This window comes from Catharus ustulatus, chromosome 3 (assembly GCF_009819885.2).
Source record: "Catharus ustulatus isolate bCatUst1 chromosome 3, bCatUst1.pri.v2, whole genome shotgun sequence".
Lineage (NCBI taxonomy): Eukaryota > Metazoa > Chordata > Aves > Passeriformes > Turdidae > Catharus > Catharus ustulatus.
The window spans coordinates 22,441,331-22,464,741 of record NC_046223.1 but is presented as its reverse complement, the minus strand read 5'-3'; the positions used below and the strand labels follow the sequence as shown (position 1 = coordinate 22,464,741).

Sequence of the window (23,411 nt, the reverse complement as noted above, 5' to 3'; positions counted from 1 at the left end):
TGTAGACCATGATACACAATAGTGAAAAAAATGTTCTTTAATTTGAGGCCTTGAGTAAGATTTCTCCTCCTACTATATATATTCTGACATAAAAATAATTTTTCCTTAGTGTTTTCTGTTCCTTCATGTCCATTCTGTAAATTAAAAGCGAGAAATGCAAATAGAAATCATACAATTTTAAATGAAAGGATGTCACAGAAATAAATTCTTATTCCTTCAATTCTTGGGATTAAACTAAGAGGAAAAGTGAAGGATCTTAACATTGTTTCTGTACTGTCAACAGGGAAGTTACTCCAATTAAAAAAACAACATGAAAATGAAAAATAATGTCAGAAGATTACCAGTGAGATGCACATGCATTCAAGATAATATTGTTTTCAGGAAAAGAAGAAAAATAATCAAAAGGAAAAAAAAAATAAAGGTATCTTATTTTGGTTTTACATATCACATTGATGCAAATATAAATACTAGCAGAGCAGAAGAGAAGAATAATTAACATCTCAAGCAACAGAAGGTGGCTATGGTAAATTAATATAGAGGGTCTATAAGTGAGGCAGTACACTGAATTTGCATTGTTATTGAGAAAAGATAAATGTGTTTCCAAGTGGCATTCAGAAAGTCATATGTGTATTCATGGATGGAGGTTTGCTGCTTCAGAGGGGCTGGAACATGGAAATCTGCTACAGTGTGCCTGTCTGTGATGTTTATTTATGGCATGGAGTAACTGGCTACAAATTTTCAGAATGAAGTATATATGGTACTACTAAGTTTGTCTCATATATAATAATGTAAACCAAGCCTTCATGAAACAGACAGGAACAGTTACAATTAAGTGTCAAAATCCATTTCTTGAAGAGATTAATACAAAGTCAGGATAGAAGATTCCTTTTTTACGATTTTTATTATTATGTTTCTGCCCACAGTATTTTGCCTTTCACTAGATATGTGACTACAGAGGCAAAGAGAGAGAAAGGGAAAAGCAAAGAAAAATGTTGCACATACTAAAACAATAGAAAGTACTGAGATGATTTTAGACATCAGCTCTGCTGCCTCCTCAAAATGATAAGGAAAGACAATTGATAATAGGGTGCCAAATGCAACATCATTATTTCACTGTACAAATACATCATGCATGCCTGATGTTTCTTAAACAATTGCAATTTTCTTTTAATGAGTAGGAGTAGAATCTTTGCCTCTTTGTAATATATGTAGGGGCTTTGCTAATGCTGAAGTGCAGAGCATTTGGGGGAAAGTAAATGGAGTTTTGACACTTTGAAAAAGGAGATAATGGAAATTGGTGGTAAAAAGTGTCCACAAACCAAAATATGCTAAAAATAAATATATTCCTTGTATGGACATCTACACAAGCATCAGTGCAAACACATGGCCATGTGTGTAAAGAAATCTACAAAACAATACTCTTCATGGGAATCCAAGTAGAAATCAATAAGTAAAATTAAAGTATGTCGCACAACCCAGAAAATCTATTCTAACCTGAATATCATACACGGTGAAGGGAGACAAATCTGCCAAAAGAAAGGATCCCGGCTCGCTCGTTCCAGTCTTGTACTGCTGGTTATTTACATAGACAGAGTACCCTGTGACAACACCATTCGGGTTTGAAGGCGATGTCCAGATGACACGTACAGCTGTACTGTTGATGATGACAACCTCTGGAGGGAACATGCCCTCAGGCTCTAGAAATAAAGGAAGAAACTGAATAAACTCCAGCTGTCTCTGCAAAAGCACTTGTTTAACCAAATGCAGATTAGTATTTAGGTTTAGCAAAGGGTTCACTGCTTATCTGCTTTCCTCTGATGAAGTTATCACAGTCTGTAGTCTTCTGTAAATTGGCTTATTATACTCTCAGTTAGAAATCATGAGAGCTGATGGTAAAATGCTTTATACCAGCAGCACAGTGTCAATCATCAGTAGTATGTGGCCAGTGAGATATGATGATAAATTACTCACCCATCTGCACTGCCAACATGCAAATATTATTTTTATGTCTCCTCAATCCTAATTCTTAAAAAAAAAAAAAAAAAACCAAAAAACCAGAGCATTTGCTTTTAACGCAAAACCTGAGAGCAAAATACCTTATGTCTGATGGAACGTGACATTATCAGCCTTATAGATGAAGCAATATGCAATATTGACATTATGTAAATGGTTTCAAATGTTGATTACTATAGGTAATGATGAAGTCTAACATTTATTTTAAAAAGAAAAAGAAAAAAACCCAACACCTTCCTTAGCGTTAAATTACATAATTATCTAAGCATGTCAGAAATAACCATGCAAAGGCCTATTTTTATCATAAGAACCCATCTTTACCAATTGAAAAATTGCCCCTACCATCAATTCTATTTTATAAACAAAAGGTGCTGACCTTTGGCATGAGAAAGGAAATGGAATCCTCCCTTAAAGTGCTTTGCTAATGACCTGGAACACTTGCTTCTGAGGTAATGATATTATAATGTTTATAATGAGACTTTATAAAGCAAAAAGATTAGAAAGACCATTCCAAACACATTTCAGATGCACAATTTTTTTTTATTATTATTTTATCCTCAACCTCCACCCCCAGCTCTGCTCTTGCCCACTGGCATAGAAATGACTCATAAAGAATTTTCTTAGAGGCTGAACTTGCACCCAGAGTTTCCAGTGACTTGGGAAAGGCCCTGGGTACAACTGCCATGTTAAAAGCACGTCGCTTCACAGAGCAAATCTTTTAAAAAACCCATTAATTGTTTCTAAATTCCACCATTTATTGATATGAACTCAGTTCCAAACTTCGTGCACCCAGACAGGAATATGCAGGAGAAGATGAGAACAAACTGGGTTAATATTTGCTATTAGAGCTTTTGCTTCTGTCTCAGTGGGACCGTTTATTGATCTCCCACATGATGACAACCAGCACTTAAGCATTTTAATGTTTTAGACCTTTTTCCTTTTATACCGGAAATTTTATAATGGAAGGATGACTGATCTCAACCCTAACAAAAATCAATCCATTTCATTCTCAGATTTTAAGCTTGCATTCACTACTAACCAACCTCCATCTGAGGTAGTCACATGCACAACTTCGCTGTTGATGCTGTGGACTCCATTAAAAACTTGAGAAAATATTTCATACTCTGTGTTGGGCTGCAAATCATCTATGACTACAGAGTTTACATCAGCCTGGATCCTCAGAGATCTTCTCTCATCAGTAGAATTCAAGAAGAGGGTGTAGTAAACAACATCTCCTTGCAAATCCTGCAGCGCTAGGAAAAGAAAGGGAGAACATTGGGACATCAACTGTGACATTTTCAGTCAGCAAGTATCTTCTCAATAATATTCACTGTGAAGAGTAAACCAAATTTTATGCAGACCCTCTTATTTAAAAAAAAAAGGAAAGATTCCATCAAGTGCCTCCAATTCCATCCTTTTAAGGAGTGATGAAGACTGCTTTTTCTAATTTGTCAAAATCATTGATGGCTCATCATCCTATCCAGCACTGGAGAAAGCTTTCTTTCTCTAGACAGCCCCCTGAAGACAATGGAATATACAAATTAATTGGTAAAACTCACTGCAAGCAGGGGTGTGCAGGCCTTTTTGCTCCTTCCCTTCAAGCAACACTTCCCAGAGCCCACTCCAACCCCGTGTTATTCCTCTAGCCATGAATAAAGGACTTGTGCCTATGCCATAAATTCCAGTGACATTCAGCTTTACCCGGATGGCGCTTTGACCATTCACAGTACAGTGAGCAGCTTTGTGTTATTGTTTCAGAAGAAGCACAAGCACATCATCTGCATGTAAAGCTGTAATGCACTGAGAAGCATTATACATACAGGGCAAAACCCCACATCATCACATTTCTTTCTGAAATGTATTTTACCCAGCACTAACTTCCCCAGAGAAAGGCAGAAAAAACAGTACAATTTTCTGGCTACACAGGGAAGGATATTCCCTGGTCTGAGCTGATGGATTAGCACAGATTCCAGGCAAGTCTTCTCCATTTTAGTGATTCAGATGTCATCTGTTATCTTATCTGTCCTTTGTCATACAGTTTAAGTTCAGGTCTGACTAAATGCAACTGCTTTTCCACTAGGCATCGAGATGAAAAGTATAATTACAACAAAAACTGTAAGCACTAACACAAAAATCTTGAAATGACACACCATACTACTGAATAGGACTCAGCTCACTGGGACAGAGCACTGATAAAAGCCAAAAGCATATTTTCAGACTTAATAATATATAGGTTTGTCATCAAAAATTTTAATCAAGAATTAGACACTATTTTTAAGTGGTATTGATATAAGTGCCTAAATCTTTAGAAGTCAGAAACTTTCAGTAGGGAAAAACAGTAAGGCAACTTATATTGAGGGCTCCCATGTTCCCAAGGAAAACAAAAAACTAATTTGAAAACCAATATTATGAAAAACAATGAAACACTGATATACAAAATAGTTAATGTGCTTATTTGTAACATAAGAAGTAATAAAATATGATAAGGTTTTCAAATAATGAATGGCCTTGTCTTGTAACTTCTACATTCACAAACATATATGGAGGAAATTTTTAAGATATGAATGAAAATAAAACCAGATTGCATTACCTACATCTAGAAGGTCAGAGGTTTAGATTACTAAGGTAATGAAACTTCAGTGAGCTGCTTCAGATCTATTACATTTGTCAGTTTTTATAAGCATGCTTACTTCAGGCATGCAATTATAAAATAAAGAGACTACATTTGTTGCAATTCAGCACCCAGTCCTTACAGTATCATTTGCATTTAAGTCATGAAGAAATTCCCCACTGCTGTATTAATGAACCAACTAGAGAAATTGGCTAAATTCATTTTAAGGAGCAGAGCATAAAGAACGAAAAAGGGAATCTTCTCATCGTGAAGGACTGTCGATGTAAATTTTTATACAAAGGGATGCAATAGGCCACAAAGACAGCAGGATTTTGTGTAGTACAGTTTTATACATGTCTCATGAGTTTGCATTAACTATTTCTTCATTTCACTATTCTCATTGTGCAGAAAGAGCATATAGTAAATACGAACATGACTGAGAAACAGCAAAATGCGCACATATTTTCCCTATTTCTTTCCTTTCAAGGACATTTAGGTATATTATAAATCAAGGCAAGGACTGTGTTTCCTCTGAGAGCAAGGCAGGCCATGGTAAGTGATGGCAGGTTAACATCTAGTTACTGGAATAAACACTAAGCACACTTACTTGGTTTTGACCATTCCACTTCCACAGCAGTGTGATTAACAGCACGTGCAACGAGGACACTTCCCTTCTCTGGCAATCCTGCTAATGTCGTAGCTATCACTTCTTCACTTGATGTATATCCTACCTCATTGTGCACTATGAGCTTGTACTCGTATGTTGTGTACCTAAGACATTTTAAAAATAATTAAATGGAATGAAAAATGCAGACATAGAAAATATTTGCTGTAAACCTTCTGTCTGTGCCAAAGTTTTGTTGTTTCTTTCTCCCCTGCGCAAAAATTCATCTGTATGGTATGCACCAATGAAAACTTCATAAGAGGCATCTATTTTGTGGAAATTATTCAGCATGATTAACATGGTAACAAAAATAAAACACATTATTTCACTTCTTCATAGTTGTAGCTTCTGAGGTGTTGAGAGATTATAGCTCAATTCAATATGTAATTACAGCGGTGGCAACCTGCCAAAATTTGGATCAGAATTTAATCAAATGAGGCTTTTTCCCTCTTTTGGGAAACCCATTGATTTTAACTCACAGAGTCTCGTTTTGTAAAAGGGATTCACCACACAGTCAGGATTCTTTACTACAAAAAAATCCCAAAAAGGCACCTAGCAGATCAAACTCACTTAATAAAGTAATTTTCCTCAGGACTGTGCATATTCCAGTTACACAGATTTATTAAGAACTACATGTGTATTTAGTAAACCAAGTGACTGTTGCCCCATCATTTCTTCCCTATAGCAAAAGGCATATTAATGTACTTTAAGTGAGATTTCATAATCTCAAATTCAATTTCCTCATAAAAAGCCTCACATAAAACTGCACTAAGACAGAAACTCAGGATCATCTTGTACAAATTTTCACTGAAGTGGGATAAATGTCTACAAATGTAATAAAGGGGCCTACAATAAATTCCTAATATTTAGAGATTTTAGTAAAAAAAAATACCCACAATGTATAGATACCTTACTTTCTATACTTACTTTAGGTGCTTTACTATAACACCCTGATTTTAAAAAGAGCTAGGCTTTAGCAGTCCCACTGAGAAGAAAGCAAATTAATGGGAACTCACTAGCTCCAACTCTTACTCTAAGCATTGATGAACAGGAAAAATATACAAAAGACTTCTTATTTCTCTCTCTGCATCTTCTGTCACTTGCAAACATTTAGATTTTTCTTGGACATTGTAGCACACAATACAAAAATAGAAAAAGAAAGGACTCCAGTCTTGCAGTTTACTGATGAGAATTTGTGATTAATTTTTTAATCCATATTTTCAACAACGAAAATAAAATGAGTTTATCATAGCCAATTAGAAATGAACAAACCATCTGACAAGATGAGTAATTCTGAAACATGCTTAAAGTATGACAAATAAAAATAAATGCTGATAGATGAATTTTCACTTGGGAAAAATAAGGCTTGAGTGCTTGAGCCTCTCCACAGCATCTTCTCTCCAGCCACAAACTCGTCCTGAGTTGTTAATTGCAAAAATATAGCTGCAGGTTGCAGAACTTTCCCCAGGAGAAGTGTTCAGGTGTGTCCAAGTGCTAGGCATACTTTCTGGCCGTAGCTCATTCAACCCAAAATGCCATGGTGCCTAATGACCAGTCACTGAGACTCTGACTGAAGGTATTGCCACCTCTGAATAACTGCAACACACGCTAAAATATGCTACACCACTAAAATATGCAAAGCTAAAAGGAAAGGTAAGTCTATGCAGACTTTCAAGCACAGTTGAGAGAAAGAAATGGACACTTGGGCAGGATTAGTCCAAGAACAGCTCTGTGAGCAGTTATTGCAACAGAGGGAAAAGAGCAGTGACTTTCAGCAAGTAGGCAGAAGCAAGAGCCAGTAGCCCTCAGGTTGCTTTGGTGTGTCTCTGACAGGAGCAGAGGTCACGTTCTCCTGATGCCCATTATGCTCAGGAGGGAAGCTCACATAATTTTTACAGAAGTAGAAGGCAAGTACAGATATTTCAGTGTCAGTGATTTACATGGCACTCTCATAAAGCACACCAGCACACAGAACATACACATCCTGAAACCATCCATGAGGGTTTTCCTGAGATTTCACCTAAAAAAACCCAATGCACAATCCATGTTGAACCTTCCATTACAATTCATTCTTTTGTGTGTTTTGTCTTAAGGAGCAATAGCCTTGACTTCAAGATGCAGAAACTAAGGTTGATCAAGAGTAAATGTCTTGCTCTACCCCACAGGTCTGTTACATACTGAGGAACAGAGCACAAGCACACACTCCATTTCCCCACTCTAAACAACCTGCTCTTAATGGTGATGAAGCTAGCACAACAAAATCAGGTAAAAAACCTTGCTGAGAACAATTTTCAGATGTTTCCCTCAAACATGCATTCTGCCTGTGCTATGACAACACGCAAATCTACAACATCTGTACACATAAATCTAAATAGTTTGATTGCATGAGCATATTGATGCTAAAATTTCATGAGATTTTTATTTTGTTTCTCAAAGTAAAACAATGTATGAGTTGAGAATGACAGACTAATAATAAATCCCTACATATTAGAATGATTAACACCAAAGATGATGACAAAAAATATTTCATTACATAATTAATATGTTCACTACATAAAGACACAAGAAATACTTTGAACTATTAAACATACACTATACAAAATGCCAGCATTTGTTTTTATAGTTTTTGTAATCTCACCTGCTAAGACCCTTATCTTCATAAAACCACTGAGTTCCTGAGTAAATATTGTGCCACAGATTTAAATCTTCAGGGGGATTTGACGCAAGTGGTTGCTGGATTTTACGTCTCAGGAGCTCATATCTAACACAAAAGACAAGCAGAACACCAGGATTATCTCAACTAATGTTATTACACAAAAAAAAAAAAAGAAGAAGCCAACCAGGTTTTTTAAAGCCACACATTATTTTGTTTTTACAGCTGTAAACTTCCTGAGATAAATATTCTTTTTAATGTTTTGTGATTTAAAACATTCAATTACTTAAAAAAAGAAAAGAAACAACTTTGAAAATGGAAAATTAAGCATTTCCACTTGAAAAAAACCAACCCTCGTTTATTCAATGATTTATGGATTTTAAACTTTGTGGTTATCAGGAGCAAGTCCAAATAGCCCATAAGGGTGTCTTATGCAGACTTGCATGATAAGCTTAGGTTGCTTCAGAACATAAAATTATTACATGTCTTTCTTGCAAATGTACTGAAACAAAGAGCACTGCCATTATTATTTTACTATTAGTAGTACCTTAACTCTGCCTTTGTACTTCATGTGTTTGCAAATAACCACAGTGCAAATTACAGGAGATAAGAGGCACAGAATGAGTTAACTGTTCCAGCCATCTGTAGACCTTAGCAAGGCACCTTTGTGTTTGGGAAGAAATTCATGATGTGAGCTTGAAAGACCAAACTATTTCATCCTGGTTTTAATTGGTATCTGAAGCAGTATTCCTGTCTCTGTTCCAAACAGCAGGTCAGCCAAAGCCCATCTTTCATCAGGTCAGCCATGAGACTGCCTGATTTGGAAAACATGCTTTCCGCTCAGGCTGCATCACACACTCTTCATCATCTTTTATACAAAACCTTTATGGAATTTAACAAAAATTAGATCGCTTAGTGCCTACACAAAATAAAGGGGGATAATATTATAGTTTGCATTTCCTAATCATTCTAGGGATTACAAAGGAAACCACACTCTAAAGGAAACAAAATTAGATATATTTGTTCAAAATCTTTAGGATTATTACTCTTTATTACATTCCACAGGACTGTTTAATTTATTCTTTCAGTAATTGTTTCAGTTTGATATCCCAGCAAATTAGGATCATAAGCATATATAGTCACTTAAATACATAACTTGAGTCTCTTAAGTGCTGAGCTGCTCTGTTTCATCTTGTCCCTGCCTCCCATTCTGGAAAGGTGCTTACTGCTAAATACCAGACAAAAGTATGTGGATACTCAGGAAGATTTTATACATTCTAATTTTAAATGCACATTTGTGAAAATGTTTGCATGTTTAATTGTTCTGCAGAATACTTTGGTGTGGGTCACCACTCTGTTGTGGTTATCATGCTGATCAAGGGCTTTGTGTGTAATTTGACACCTCTTAAAGTTAAGATCATCTCCAGTCTGATAAGGACATGTTGGACAATACCACCCCAGATTTGAGACCCTGAATGAAGAGGTATTTAACTGGTACTGCACATAGTGATTTAGTGGTGCTTCAGAACTAGAAATCAACTGAGATGCTGTTATGAGAGATCTGACACTTCCTGTGCTCTGTAGCAGCTAGGGAGTACATGCATAACTTCCAACAACTTTTGCCCTTGAGTTTAGGGAATAATCCTCAACAGGTACAAGCAAGTATCGTGCCACTTATTGATGCCAAACTAAATTACTGCAGAAGTTTGGATTATAACTTCAGAAATTAAATAGCAAAAACTAATTAAACTCCAGCTCTGTCAAAAAAATCAGATTACTTTATAACAAGAACTGCTCTCACATGAGTGGTTCATCAGTGTCAGCACAAAGACGGATCATTACAGCTTTATAAGAAACCATCCCGGCATATTCTGTCCAATATATTTCATAGACAAGTCTTGAAAAACATCAAATCTTTTTGAACACTGAGTGGCGATCATGTGTAAATCACCCCCACTGGCAGCTGCTGCTGCTACTCTGCTTGCTGCAGACTTCTTGTTCCATCATGCTGTACAGAGCAGCTGCTTCAGTGGTTGTTCTTGTTGAGGGCAGCATGGCACACCATGAAAGAAATGAAATCTGCAGATGTAGGTCGAGCTGAATTACTTCAATAATCTATGGTAAAATGGTCATGTTATTAACCCCAGAATAACAGACACTGCTTTTCTGAAACTTCAAATTTTACTGTAGCGCAATCATCATTTCATTCAGTTGTAGTGTGTCCTAATTAAGCCTGAAGAAAAAGTCAAGCTACTGTGCTGTAATAACATACGCAACTGAAACGGCATTACATGATAATTATTGAACCCATCAGTGCGCCTAGAAGAGAGTTACTAACCAGAACATATGGAGTACAGAGCTATAATTCCATGCACAATGTTTCACAATACGTTAAAGCACTAGAATGAAAGATTTGACACTTTTTATTGTGTATCTATAAAGATACATTTGTATTTATAAACCTTTATGCACTCAAATCCATATTTTTTTAATGTATATCTACACACACACATGCTCAGTATTCAACATTCAAGTCAAGATTTCCATCCCATCATTCCAGACAAATCTCAGAGGAGATTCCTTCCTTTGGCTGCTGTGGTGAAACCCAGTCTGCTATATCCAGCACTTCCTTGCATTTCCTATTTTGGCTACACCCTCACACTTCTTGCACTTTAACTTACATTTTTCTCATGCACCGTCTCATTTAAAATTTCTTCATCACTTAATTTTTGAAGATTATTTTATGCCATCATACTTCCAAATGGTCACTTGCTCTTCATGTGAAATAACTCAGAGCACTGAGAATATTGGATGTGTTAATTACTCATATTTACAGAGATCTCTTCTTCTCATCGTTTTATTGGTGGAACTTGTTGCCTGAACTTGTCACCAAAAAGAGTCTGATGCTGCAGCCCAAGCCACTTATGACTTTGCAAATATCCTGTGCTTGTTCCCTTTGTTTTTTCACAACACAGATCTGAGACCCAGGGCCTTCCAGCACAGACAACACACTTGCCCTGAATAATTCTGGCTCTTCTCTGAGCCCTCAAGAGGAATTTTTTTAAATCTAAAATTAAGAGATCACATGACAAAGTCTGCACCACTCAGAATTCATGCATCAGCTTTAGGTAAGGAGAAGCAAACTGCTTTCTCAGTCTCAGCTTACCTCAGATGGGGACCATTGGGCCTCAGTGGTGGTTGCCAAGAAATGGCGATGAAGGATTCGCTGATTGGAGTCACAGACAAGGGACTGACACTCTGAGGAACTGTCGAGGGTGTGATCACTCTTGTGGGCAAACTCTCTGTGCAGCCTCCTAGAAAGCCATCACCTCCAGTACAAGCTATCACCGTCACCGAGTAGTTCGTGTAGGGCACCAGGTTGGTCACCAAATGGCTCAACCTCGACGAAGGGTTCCCAGCAATGACAATGCGTGGGTCAGGCATGCGAATCTCATAGTTAAGGATTTCTCCATTTGGAATCAGAGGAGGTTTCCAGGAGACCTGAAGGAAGAGAAAAAAAAAGAAAATAATTTTTTACAGCTTTTTTTTACAGACTTGTCACAGTCACATTGCAGAAATACAGAAACAGCTAGCTACAGATGGACACAAACAGGGTCTGAAGATGTTCTTTTCCATCAAAACAGACTGCTATTTTTAAAGGAAAATCTGTTAGAAATCCAATCTTGATTTTAGTGAGGTCCACAGTAACAGCTGTAACCACTGAAAAATATTCTTTTGCTTTAACAGTAAAATGTGACTGTATCACTCAAAATTCCACATCACTCAAAATTCCATGAGATGTTCAGGTGCATTAGTAGAAGTACAATACTTATCATAAGTATCACTAACTGTCACTTATTTTCTTAGGGTGTATTACCTGGCGTGCTCTACTACCAGTGGTAGAGTAAAAAGGAATCTTACTTACTGTTCCCACAATTTTCAAAAAGATGCAACTGGATTATAAGAAAACAGATTTTTCTGCCCTCTCCACATGACGAAATTAGCAGGTTTTCCCTTTTATTTTTAATTAACATATTACACTGGTAAGTATCAGACAAATAACAATTTTCCTTTTCAATAACAATAAAATTATACTGAGAAAATTTTATCGCAAAACGATTGGAAGTTACATACAGAATTCGTGGTTTTCATAGATTTATACACACACACACATACATATATATACATACGGTTACTCTTACTGTGCTTTTGTTCTTACTGAACTGAGGTTAGGTGAGATTTTTAAAGTTCTTAGTTTTTTGGGTTTTTTGGGGCTTTTTAAATAGCATATCTATATATATATTTATTCTTGCCAGCTCCACTGAAGAATCAGACTCAAATGATTGCACTACATAAAGTTCATGGATGTTCTAAATTTTTTTAAGGCTTTTTGCCATGATATCGTGACAGAGGTTGGCACAATGAGGACATGTAACTTAACTTGTATTAAGAATCTCAGAGTTTCATAAAGGTAGTGTAAAAGAATCTATCAATACTCATTTCCCTAGAAATCCCAGTGCAGGAAGCATGCAAGCTTTGCTTTGCTCTGGGACTGTTTTCCGTGCCATTTACCCACTCATCTATAACATTTGCTGTCTCTTTTCCTCCCAGGCACAGGATAGTTAAGGGTTGAATCCAACATAGAAAAGAACACAAAAACGGAGAAAACCTAGATATGCCTAAAACCTAGGTAAAACAAAGAAAATACTAAAATGTTGAAAAGTAATACCACAATACTTTCGTTTCAGTTATTTTGAACTTTTTCCTTAATTCTCTCAGTCTCCAAAATAAGTATCTTTAAAAATGTATATGCACAATTACACACAGCCAAGGAAACAGAGAAGCTTGATTTATAAACAGATTATTTTTTTTTAAATGGGATTACAAAAGGCTATATTTTAGGTAAAGAAGGACCTCTTAGGCCATCAGACTTGTAAGAAAGCTGGCAGCAAAGTGCTGGAGAAAGCTGAAGGATTTTGATAACAGATTCTGGAATACTATTAAACAGAGTATTAGAGACAGGGTGATCTTGAGTAAAGACAGCAAAACCAAGATTATTGGTGCCCAATAGGAAAGGCTTAGCTCTGGCTATTTATCAAATGCTGTATTCAGATTTCGGTTGCTTCTGGCCCCAAATCATGTTTGAACAAATAAATAAAATGCCACTGACAAAGCAATGCAACATTTCACACAAGGTAGGAATTGAGTCTGCCCCATTCTCACAAACATTGAGCAGAGCTCTCTTTTTGAAGTATTTCCTGTGATGTAGTGATAAGCTTAGGAAACAGAAGAATGGGTAATTATCACAGACAACAGAAAAACTTTTCAAGTACAAGTATGTGCTGGTTTTGGCTGGGAAGGTAACTTCGTAGTAGAATGGGGTTAGGATGGGGCTGTTTCAGATATGTGCTGAAAATAGTGTTGGTAACAAAGGGATATTTGTTATTTCTGAGCAGCACTTACAAAGGGTCAGCTTTTTGGCCTACCCCGGGAATGGGGCAAGAGGCAAGAGACACGAGTGGAAACACAGGAAAAAAATGCACAGAAAAGTAGCGACACGTAGTCAGAAACTAGAAGGCAGGCTGTAAAATTCTTGGAAATGCAGGGATGAAGTACATATCCTGAAATTCTGTCTTAGTGAAGATGACATATTTCACATCTTAATATTAATAAAGCAAATCTGTCATTACTGTTGAAAAAAGCCGCCTTCTTGCTTAATACAAGGTGGTTTCTAATAAAAGAACTGCATGCAAGTTGCTTAGAAAAATACCTGGTACTACATGCCCAGAAGATAAAACATTTACAGTAATTTCACGAATACAAGCCGCAGCAATTGAATAAAAATTTTGGTGGAAACCCGGAAGTGTGGTCAATATTCGGGGGCGGCTAATATATGAACAATATTCTAAAAGCTGCCAGCACGGAAGTGAGAGCCCGCAGCAGCCCCAAGCCAAGCTGGAGCCCGGCCGGCCCCGGCTGAGGTGGGAAAGCCTGGCAGAGGCGGGGCCAGCAGTGTGGGGGGCGGGCGGCAGAGCCTGAGCCAGCAGGGCGGGGAGAAGCCCAGCAGAACCAGGGCTAGCAGTCCACTGGAGCCCAGGAGAACCGGGGTCAGCAGCGTGGGGGAGCCTGGCAGTGCGGGGTCCAGCAGTGCCGGCCAGGGCGAGCAAACGCGGCAGCGGTGGTGCAGACAGGAGCGGGGAGCCAGGGAGCCCGGCGGCGGCGGCAGCACCGCCCAGCCGGCCCAGCCGAGCCGTAGTGCCAAGCTGGGCCACCCGCCCCTGTCGGCAACCATGAGCGGGCCGAGCCTTCCTGGCCCCGCCCCGAGCCAGTAAAGCCCGCTATGCCGCAATCCTGTTACTAATTGGCAAATTTGTGAAAGCTGCGCACGGATTCTCGCGACGAACGAAAGTGCGGCTAATATTCGGGGTGCGGCTTATCTATTGACAAAGACAGCAACATTGTCGAGGCACCGGAAGTGCGGCTTATAATCCGTGCGGCTTGTATTCGTGAAACTACTGTACTTTGTACCAAAACTTATTTCCTGGAAAAGAGGATGCATTGTTTTCGAACCACGTTTCATTTTCGATGCCTAACTTCTACGTCTAAATCCACAAAATCATTCTAATACAACTTGTGCAAGATTCACCATACCCTGTGACCCCTTCACATAAAGGAACAGATTAATACCATGGCAAGAAAACAGAGGCTGCTCCTTAACTTCAGCTCCTGAGTTTCACACAGTGTGTGCACCACCTGGTAACACCTGAAAAAACTCCCAAGTGCTACGTCACAGCATTTGTTGTACTCTAACAGCTACAGTAGTTCAAAATATGCCTTGAGGGGCTTTGGGGCTTACAGTGGGAAATTTCTTTAATTTCTTTTTTTTTTTTGACCTAAGAGAAATAAAAACCATTCTGAACAAAGAGTATGTTAAGCCATCAGCACACACAGTGTAAATTATTTTTTTCTGGGAACAGATGTGTCACACAAAGATATGAAGATCTGTTATTGTTTTGGTTTATAATTTTTTAACTAAGTAATGGGATGACCAAGGATACTCCCTAACTCTGCTGTGTCCCTTGAGCTGCTCAGAATTACCTGTGTCACCTGAGAATGACAGGACCTGCAATCCCTCACAAACATTTCTTGTCAAGAGGCAAGGGACTGCCTGACCCATAAGTGGACATGATGGAGCCAGCCTGGCTAACACACATGTGGCACTACTGGACCTCTTCTGCTCTTGGATGTGCCAAGGTTTGAGGTAAGAGCTTGGCAATGCATGAAAGCAGGAAAGCTCACTAGACAGGCTGTGTTGGAAGCAGTAACAGTTTGTTCATTGATTTGAAGCTCAGCACTGAGACCATGAAAGAGGATGCCCATGAGGAAGAGAGAATAAGGTAACTACTGGGAGAGATTAACTGATTCAATGTAATGACTCTGGAAGCTTTCATTTAAAGATCAAAGGACCTTATTTTCTCCACCACAAAATTTAAAGAGACAGAAATTAGCCATTTTCCCCCCATTAAACAGTTATAACCTTGGAATTTTTTTCCTTTTTTGACAGTAGTTGGAACCCTGCAACTTAATTCTGAGCTATCTGAGGAGAGGCATTGGCACATGTAAGCTATTTTACTGTTCAGGCCTGGTTTCAACAGTTTGCTTTTAAATCAGTGCTTTTGGCTTCATTTTATTCTCATTTCTCCTAGATACTGCTTGTAACCTCTACAAACAGAATGTAATAAATACACTACTGAGAGCTTTTCACTGTTGGTCTCAAAGCACATTGTAAGTCTCAAATTGCAAATATTATTATTCCAGTTTTAGAGATAGAGACCAAATCCCAGACTAAATCACATCTCAGAAAGAAGCAAAACTCCAAACAAAGGCCTGCTACCCTAATTCTGCATTCCAGCCCCTGGACTATAGTCCTCTGAGAACCTCCCAGCTCCCCTAGAATAGCTGGGAGATTAACTTCCTCCTAAATTCTTATCTGTCTTAACAGAAATTATTGTGGGTTCAATCAAGAGCCAGGATCATACTAGAAGTGAAAATTCTGAGAAAGGTCACTGATGGTTCTGCTCATACACTTTGCACATGAGTTACAGCCAGCTTCAGCAAGGACTGCCACAGAACAGCATGATCAAGTTTGCAGTAACCAGCTGCTACTACAAAAACTCCTAGAACTTTGCTTGAGTAGTGGGAAAAACAAAAGAACATTTATGGTCCTAAACACCAGACTAGAGTGTTTCAACTTTATCAAAGACAGAGGGATGATGCCAATGAAACCCCGCTGTATAATCTATACAAAATGAGCAAGCTGTGCAAGAAATCACAGTCCTAACATGTGGAAACCCTCAGGTGTGCAAGTTAAGGTTGTTCCTATGGGTGTTGAAATATCCTAAGTCACTCAAGCAGCACTTATGTGTCAAATGAACCAAGGTCTCCCTGACCTTCGCAGCATTACAAGGCAATCTTCACACAAGGGTTGATTGCTCCTAAACAGTTTCCCTGATGCACCAGGCATACCTGCATAAAACTGAAAGGGTGGTGAACAAAGTCCAAGCCCTTTTTTTTCCCTTTCCCAGAATGAAGTTGTTACCTGGGCTTGCTGCATCCCCCTTTAGCAGACATGGTTTAGGAATCAGGGTTGTTTCTACTCTCCAAATTATGTTCTGGGTAAACTGCAGACTGAATGGTTTGGAGAATGAAATAGCAACAGGGAGTTTAAACCTGGAACAGAGAAAGGGTCTTGACAGCCTCATTCTCTGCCACGTAGTGACCTGCAGAGGAGGAACACTGAAGGATCATCTCGCTGTTAGCACTGACTTCAGTGACCTTGGAATAATTAGCATTACATCCAACATTCTGTAATCAGAATCAGCTTCATAGGACACCAAACATTCATGTGTGAGACAAAAAACCCCAGCTCCAGAACATGTGCCTATAACTAATTCTGTGGGAAATAGAAAATGGATAAAGAAAACACCTTTTTTTTTGTCATGGATGATACTCAAACTGTAACTATAGAGTATGCTGCTTTAAATGTGTCAGTGTATCTATTCCTTACAGCTGAAATCTTTCTCCTGTGTATTTTAAACCTAGCCTATTCACAGAACAACAGGCATTTAGCAGTCCACTATCCAGCTTCTGGGCTAATGAAGAACAGAAGACAACTATAAAAATAGAACCTTGTTTATTTGTGTTTGCTCAGTTGCACATCCAATTTAGTAGTGAAATTTGAGCAATAGCTACTAGAAAAGTTTATCACTGTTGCAATAAATGATAATCTACTGCACTGAAAGAGTACAGATGGCAACTCTTGAAGACACTGTGGACAGAAAACTAACGACATTGTTCAGTCTGAAGGGTGGAATAGCAGCTTTCTCTGCTTCAGTTTCTTCTATACAAAGAACAGAATGGCAGGTGAATGGCAAAGTAAGAGACTGCCATGTCTGTGGGTAACAGCAAACATGAATGAAAGTCAAATTAAAAAGCCTATAACCCTTCCTCAGTCAAGAACTCAAGAGGAAATACTTCAGAAAAATAATCAATCCATGGAAAATCAATGACATTACTGAATCAATAAGCAAAACAAACAAACAAAAAGAAACTAGAATGGCAGTTAGGTGCCACAGTCACCACAGCCCTTCATTCCTCCCAGCAACATATATAACATATAGTATCAATATGTATCTAATCAAATTGCAGGACATTTCTGTAAATGATGTTATCATGAAGGAATAGCACAGCATGAGAACTATATGTCAATGAGGTATTTATTCCATCCAACAGGAGGAAATCATTCCCTTGTAAACTCTTCATAAACACTAAAAAAAAATGTTTTCCCTGGAGAGAAACATCAGGATTATGCACATCTCATGCCAACTTCTATCTTGAGAAAAAAGTTACATGAAGGATGACAGGAAATGGCTGCAGCTTTTTATTTGTCAGTGGTCCAGCTGGTGGCAGTCATCAGTAAGGGGGAGCAATACAGGCAATAGGAGGCAGTTAATCTTTGAGTAAGCCAATAATTAAGACTATAGCTGCCTTTTCCCAGGCCAAAATCCTCAAAGAAGAACCCCAGCAGCAAAAATGAAGTCCTCCTACCAAAAGTTATAAGACCAAAGTCGGAATGTTTGCATACTAGAGTTAATTTAGTTCAGTATACTCAGCCACATAATGCCTTTCCTACACAAAGAACTCCATTAAATAATTATTCACTGTGTAAACCAGCCTCTTTCTCAAGCCACTCAACCTAGCTACATTCTCGAATGTCATATCAGTGTGAAGTGTGAGATTGAAGCAGCACAGCAATTGCAACCCTCACAAGAAAAAGAAACAATTTCTTTTCTACTTCTGTACGTTAGGGTACAGCAAATCTTGTGTAACAGGAATAATGTTCATGGCATTGGCATATACTAAATAAACGGCTTTTGCAGTTGCTGAATACCTCCACTTCACTTTGGCATTTAATCAGCCACAAAAGCCGTTTATTGCGCATTATACTCCGCTACCATGAACCTTAGCAATTCAGCAAATATTAAAAAATATCATGCAGGTGTCACAGAAATGAGTACTTTCAAAATTATCGACAGCCTTACGCTTTCTGTTGCACAAAGGAAAGCAAGTTAAACGTTATGGAGAGATACTGGTCCAATCTGATTAAAATTAAATGTTAAAGGACATTTGCTTCTTTGCTTCAGAAGTGTTTACGCTGAGAGTGACCTGCTGTGCTGATATTTTCCTCCTCGCAGAGTGAAAGCTTTGGTCTATGAAAATAAGCTGTATACTCAAGTGAGTACTATCCTGGAGCACTTTGAATTCTTCACAACCCCAAATCATTTTTATTGATTCAATGACTAAATAAAGGAATGGAAATATGTTTCTCTTTTTTGTAAAATCTCTCTGTTTTCAGTAGAAGTAAATATTTGCACTCATGGTTTAGGGATTGGTTGCAGTGACAGCTGAAAGCCTCTATTGATTTGCGACCGTGGCTTGGTAAAGGAGCCTCTTGCTAATCTTTCCCACAGTGCCCTTCCAATACCTTCTGCTCTAACCTGGGAGGACAGCTCTCTCTAGGGTGAGAGGTAATTAAAATCTCCTTCCCAAAGGGATGGCTTGTTTTCCACCCTGTGCTTGAGAGTTACCATCGTTGACACAGGTACGAGCACTGTACAGCACAAAAGGCTCCACAAATTTCATTTGAACAGTACACAGGTGATATATGCACTGCAGGTGTGCTGGGCTTTCTCAGGAGGAAAGTAAGCCTTTCTAGGACTCTTAGGGGCACCAGTGTAAAGCAATCCCATATTAAATCCATCCTATTTCCACACAGGAAAACATTTCAGCCACTAAGAGGCAATCATTCCAGCATACTGCACAGTTGTTCTGTCTGTGCAACTAGCAATTTCTGGGGTGAAGAGATACAGTGGGTTGGCAGATTTCCACCCTAGTTCTAGAGAATTTGGGCAAAATCCCCAAACATTTTGCAAACAGGTGCTCCCTTGTTCTTCTTGTACTCTCCCAGCACACAGCAGTTACATAAGACTGCCTCAGGGACACAGTGAAGCCCTGAGTGCTCTCCAAGCCCTACTACTCTGGTGTGAATTCGCCATAAAAATGCAGGGAAGGAAACAACACCACCTCTAGCAAACTAATCCATTTGACAGATCTGTAAGAAGACCGACAAGTAAGATGAAATCCCAGTTGCTTCCTCTGGTGCTCCCATCTGCAAACAAGCAGAAGGCGAGAAAACTGCTGGGTGCAGCAAGTCTTGTCTATTATCTCATCGGTGATGAAGTGCAATGAACTCTTCTGCAACTATAGCTTTGCTTCATCTTGTTTAAAGAGATAAGAAATAATTTAGAAATAATTTATTATTAGAATAATAAATGCTAAAAAACTAAATAAAAATATTGATGACCTGGACAAGTGAGAGAAATTTTAAGATTTTTAAGAAATCTTAGAATCTTAGAAATCAGAACTGAAGCAATATCTCAGCCATGGGATACTTTCTGCACAGGAACTGTACTAAGTGTTCCTGACTTTCTATCACTTATGATGAATATAGAATGGAACAACACTAAGTAAATTAGAATACTTGATAAATACAAGAATTTATGTTGATATCAGCAAAGAACCAGTGCTCTGTACAGTAACAGAGAGACTTTAGCAGACAAGGTAGTCAGGAATGAATAGATTTGGAGAGGCATATATGTAAGCCACTTTTCTCAATTCAATGTTGCCACCTTAAACTATTTTAAACATTTTAACTTAAATATTTAAAATTAATTAAAACTGACAGTAAAACCAATTCATGGAAACAGAAACATCCAGGTTTCAGCATCTTTGACAAAAATTAGTCTTAACAGATCTGAAAAATATTTGTCTCCAGGTGGAAAACACAAGTCCAAGACTACATGAGCAGCAGAGACATTAAATTTGACCACCATTCATAGAGGAGTTCATACAGTTTGGACATTAAAGGGCTTTAAAGAGTTTTGAATATTAATGACAGGCTGGGGAAGAAGAAGGAAAATAAGCATTTGAACTCTTCAGTAAGAAAGGAAAACAAACTTTAAAAAACAATGCTGTATTGAAATTTAATTATTATAGAGTGAAAACTGCATTGCCTGACTTCAGGTTTCAGAAGAAATAAATGACCCAACTAACTTTCAGTATTGGTAGATTATGTAATTTTGGAGCTGAGCAAAATACAATAAAATTCCAACTGAACACACATGTTGGACATCAGGAAAACACATCCAGTAAAGAATGACACAACCTCTGATAACTCATAGGTTTTTAAAACTAGGATTGAGTGTTGAATACACTTAGAGGGGAAAAAAAAAACCAAAAACAGATATAAAATTATTATGTTCTTACTATGTTAACAGGAGCTTCAAAGGTTGCAACGAGTCTTTGTGCTCAGAGTTGAAGCCAACGTGAAAAAGCTCACACAGTGAAATGTGGATATGTGGGGAAGCCTGTGATTGAACTGGAGCTACTATTTACTCAGCATTGCAGCTTCTGGCAAATCCATGAAAAATGCTTTACTATAAATTGTGGGGAATATTAAGATATATCTACAGAAGGACAGAGGACAGAGTCCTGGAAGTAGATTGCCCAAATCTTCAATAAGCAGTCTGGCAATTCATCATAATTACTAGTGGTCGATCGTTATTAATTCCTACAGTAACCATTGTACTCATATTGAACTGATTTGCAATTAACGTGGAGATAACATGCAATTCCTTAGACATTAAAACATGATTTTATAAGCTCAGGATTTTTTTTGTCTGATAGTGAATAGCTATTTTTTTCATAGCTTAAGATTATGTGTGAACAAAGAAAAAAAATCAGCAGTGGTTTACAGCTGAAATTCATACCCTCAAATTATTCAGATTGCACTGGTAACACCACTCTGTTTACCTTTTGAAAATACAATGTATACCAAAAAATAATAAATCTAACAGATGAACTTCAATCTTATGCAAATGTCCTTTGTTTTGTGCTCTGGTGAGCAAGCTACTGTACCAATACTTTTGGCATTAGTACAAGACTGAATCCATGGAAGCATGTGTGTATTTACACAAAAGAGGCTTCTAAGCTACAAAAATCCCTCTTGTTTGGTTACACTAATTTCCCTTGAATGAAGTTTGTATGCAAGCCAAAACAATGGTAGTTATCCTGTCCTCTAGAGTTCATTCCCAACAGAACGATGTGAATAATTGAAAACTTCCTACGTAGTCCTGTAAGACTCCTCTTCCGTAAATCAGGAGAACAAAAATGCTATTTTTTCTTCATTAGCGATTTAAAAAAAGTCTGATAATTATACAGAAGACTTAATTACAGAAAAAAGAGTCTTTTTTACTTCTTAGCATTTTAATGAAGACTTGAAATTTTGGAGAAGGCAGTAGGTCATTTTCTGATCTGATCTGGGAGTTAAAAGCAATAATTTAAGTTTAATATTGAAAATACATCAGGTGTGTAAGGAAGAAAATGAACTGGAATATAATGCCAGAGGGTCGTGTAAAGAAAAAAAAATGGAAAGGAATCTAATGCTTTTGAGCCAAAGCACAGACACTAATTATTCAACTACCCCTGCAGCAATGAAGTCTGTTGGCTCAGCCAGTAGATGTCTCTCTTAAATACACAGTTTCTACAAGGAAAACAGCCATGAGGCAATGAGAATTAAAGCCATGAGGCAATGAGAATTATTCCTACCTTGACTGAATAGGGTCCCAATGCTTCTGCATCAGGTGGCTGAACACCAGCAGGTCTTGAAGGTCTGGTGGTAACTTCTGCCCAGCCACTGCTGTTCGTGCCCCCGTGCAGGGTGCTCATCAGCACTCTGTACTCAAATTTCTGCCAAGGGCTCAGAGCAGTACTCTGGTCAATGTAGCTCGTGGACTCACTGAGGGGCAGATGCACCACAGTTGAGATTTGTTCTGTTCCTTTCACCCTCCTCTCTATTGTAAGGTTTTCCACCAAACCATTTGGGCGAGCAGGTGGTTGCCAGGATATGACGACAGAAGTTGGAGTATCAGAATAGAGTTCTGGAGCAGGAATATCCTCAGGGGCATCTGGAAGAGTCTGTATTTCTGGGGTTGGGGGGGAAAGAGAGCATCCTTTAGAAGTGCATCCTTCTACCTGAAACACATAGACAGTGTAAGGATGCAAGTCTTCTACAGTGCAGTTAGATGCAGTTCCTGGCACTGTTGCATGCAGTTGGCCATTTTGGTAAATATTATAATGTGTGATAATGCCATTTGGTTTTAAAGGATGCTGCCAGGTGATGCTTGCTGCCCTTGCTTTAACATCCAATAGAAGCGGTGGATCTAAAGGTCCAGGCTCTGTAAAAAAAATATTAAAAATTAAAAAGGAAAGAGAAATTACTAATAATCTGTGATTTTAAAAATCAGTATCAGCAAGATGTACTCACCTTAGTGAGGCTTAAAAATCACAAAAGGAGTTCAGATCTACTAAAGAGCCTGTTTCTTTGGAAAATGCAGGCCAGATATTCAGGGGATGAATATGACTCTCTCCTCAAAGGCAAGCTGCTCACCCTCCCTCATCCCAACCTTCCTCCCTCCTCTTGTACACCCTTTTTCTTCCTGTGTCTCAGAAGTGCCCTATCAATGCTGTTTGCATGTGGAGAAAGTGTATGGCTCAGTATTACTGCAGACCTGCAGTTCTAGCTTTTGGGGATGTTTTTCTAGAGCGTTAGATACTAATTGCAACCAACAGCACAGGCATAACAATGCTGTGTATTTTACAGCTCAGTAAGTCCCTACTGCATCTCTCATTATATATTCAATATTTTACTTCGTTCTGTTTATAATTCTAATCCATTTTTTGCAATTTATCTACTCCCAGTTAATATTATAGGTGATTTTTTACTTGGACTGTGACAGAAGCTGCCGATTTAGCTCTTTCACCTACTGATAAATAAACAATGCACAGATCTG

General features: G+C 38.2%; 1 protein-coding gene across 1 annotated transcript in view; it reads right to left on the bottom strand.

The window, feature by feature from the left end:
- USH2A (usherin) overlaps nt 1–23,411 on the bottom strand; it is a 374,098-nt gene that overhangs the window by 109,312 nt on the left and 241,375 nt on the right. The window contains exons 41-46 of the mRNA XM_033055679.2: nt 22,168–22,796; nt 11,108–11,442; nt 7,927–8,049; nt 5,232–5,395; nt 3,057–3,266; nt 1,495–1,697 (exon numbers count right to left, since the gene is read on the bottom strand). Coding sequence (XP_032911570.1) covers nt 1,495–1,697; nt 3,057–3,266; nt 5,232–5,395; nt 7,927–8,049; nt 11,108–11,442; nt 22,168–22,796 — 1,664 coding nt within the window. The remainder of the gene's footprint in view (nt 1–1,494; nt 1,698–3,056; nt 3,267–5,231; nt 5,396–7,926; nt 8,050–11,107; nt 11,443–22,167; nt 22,797–23,411) is intronic.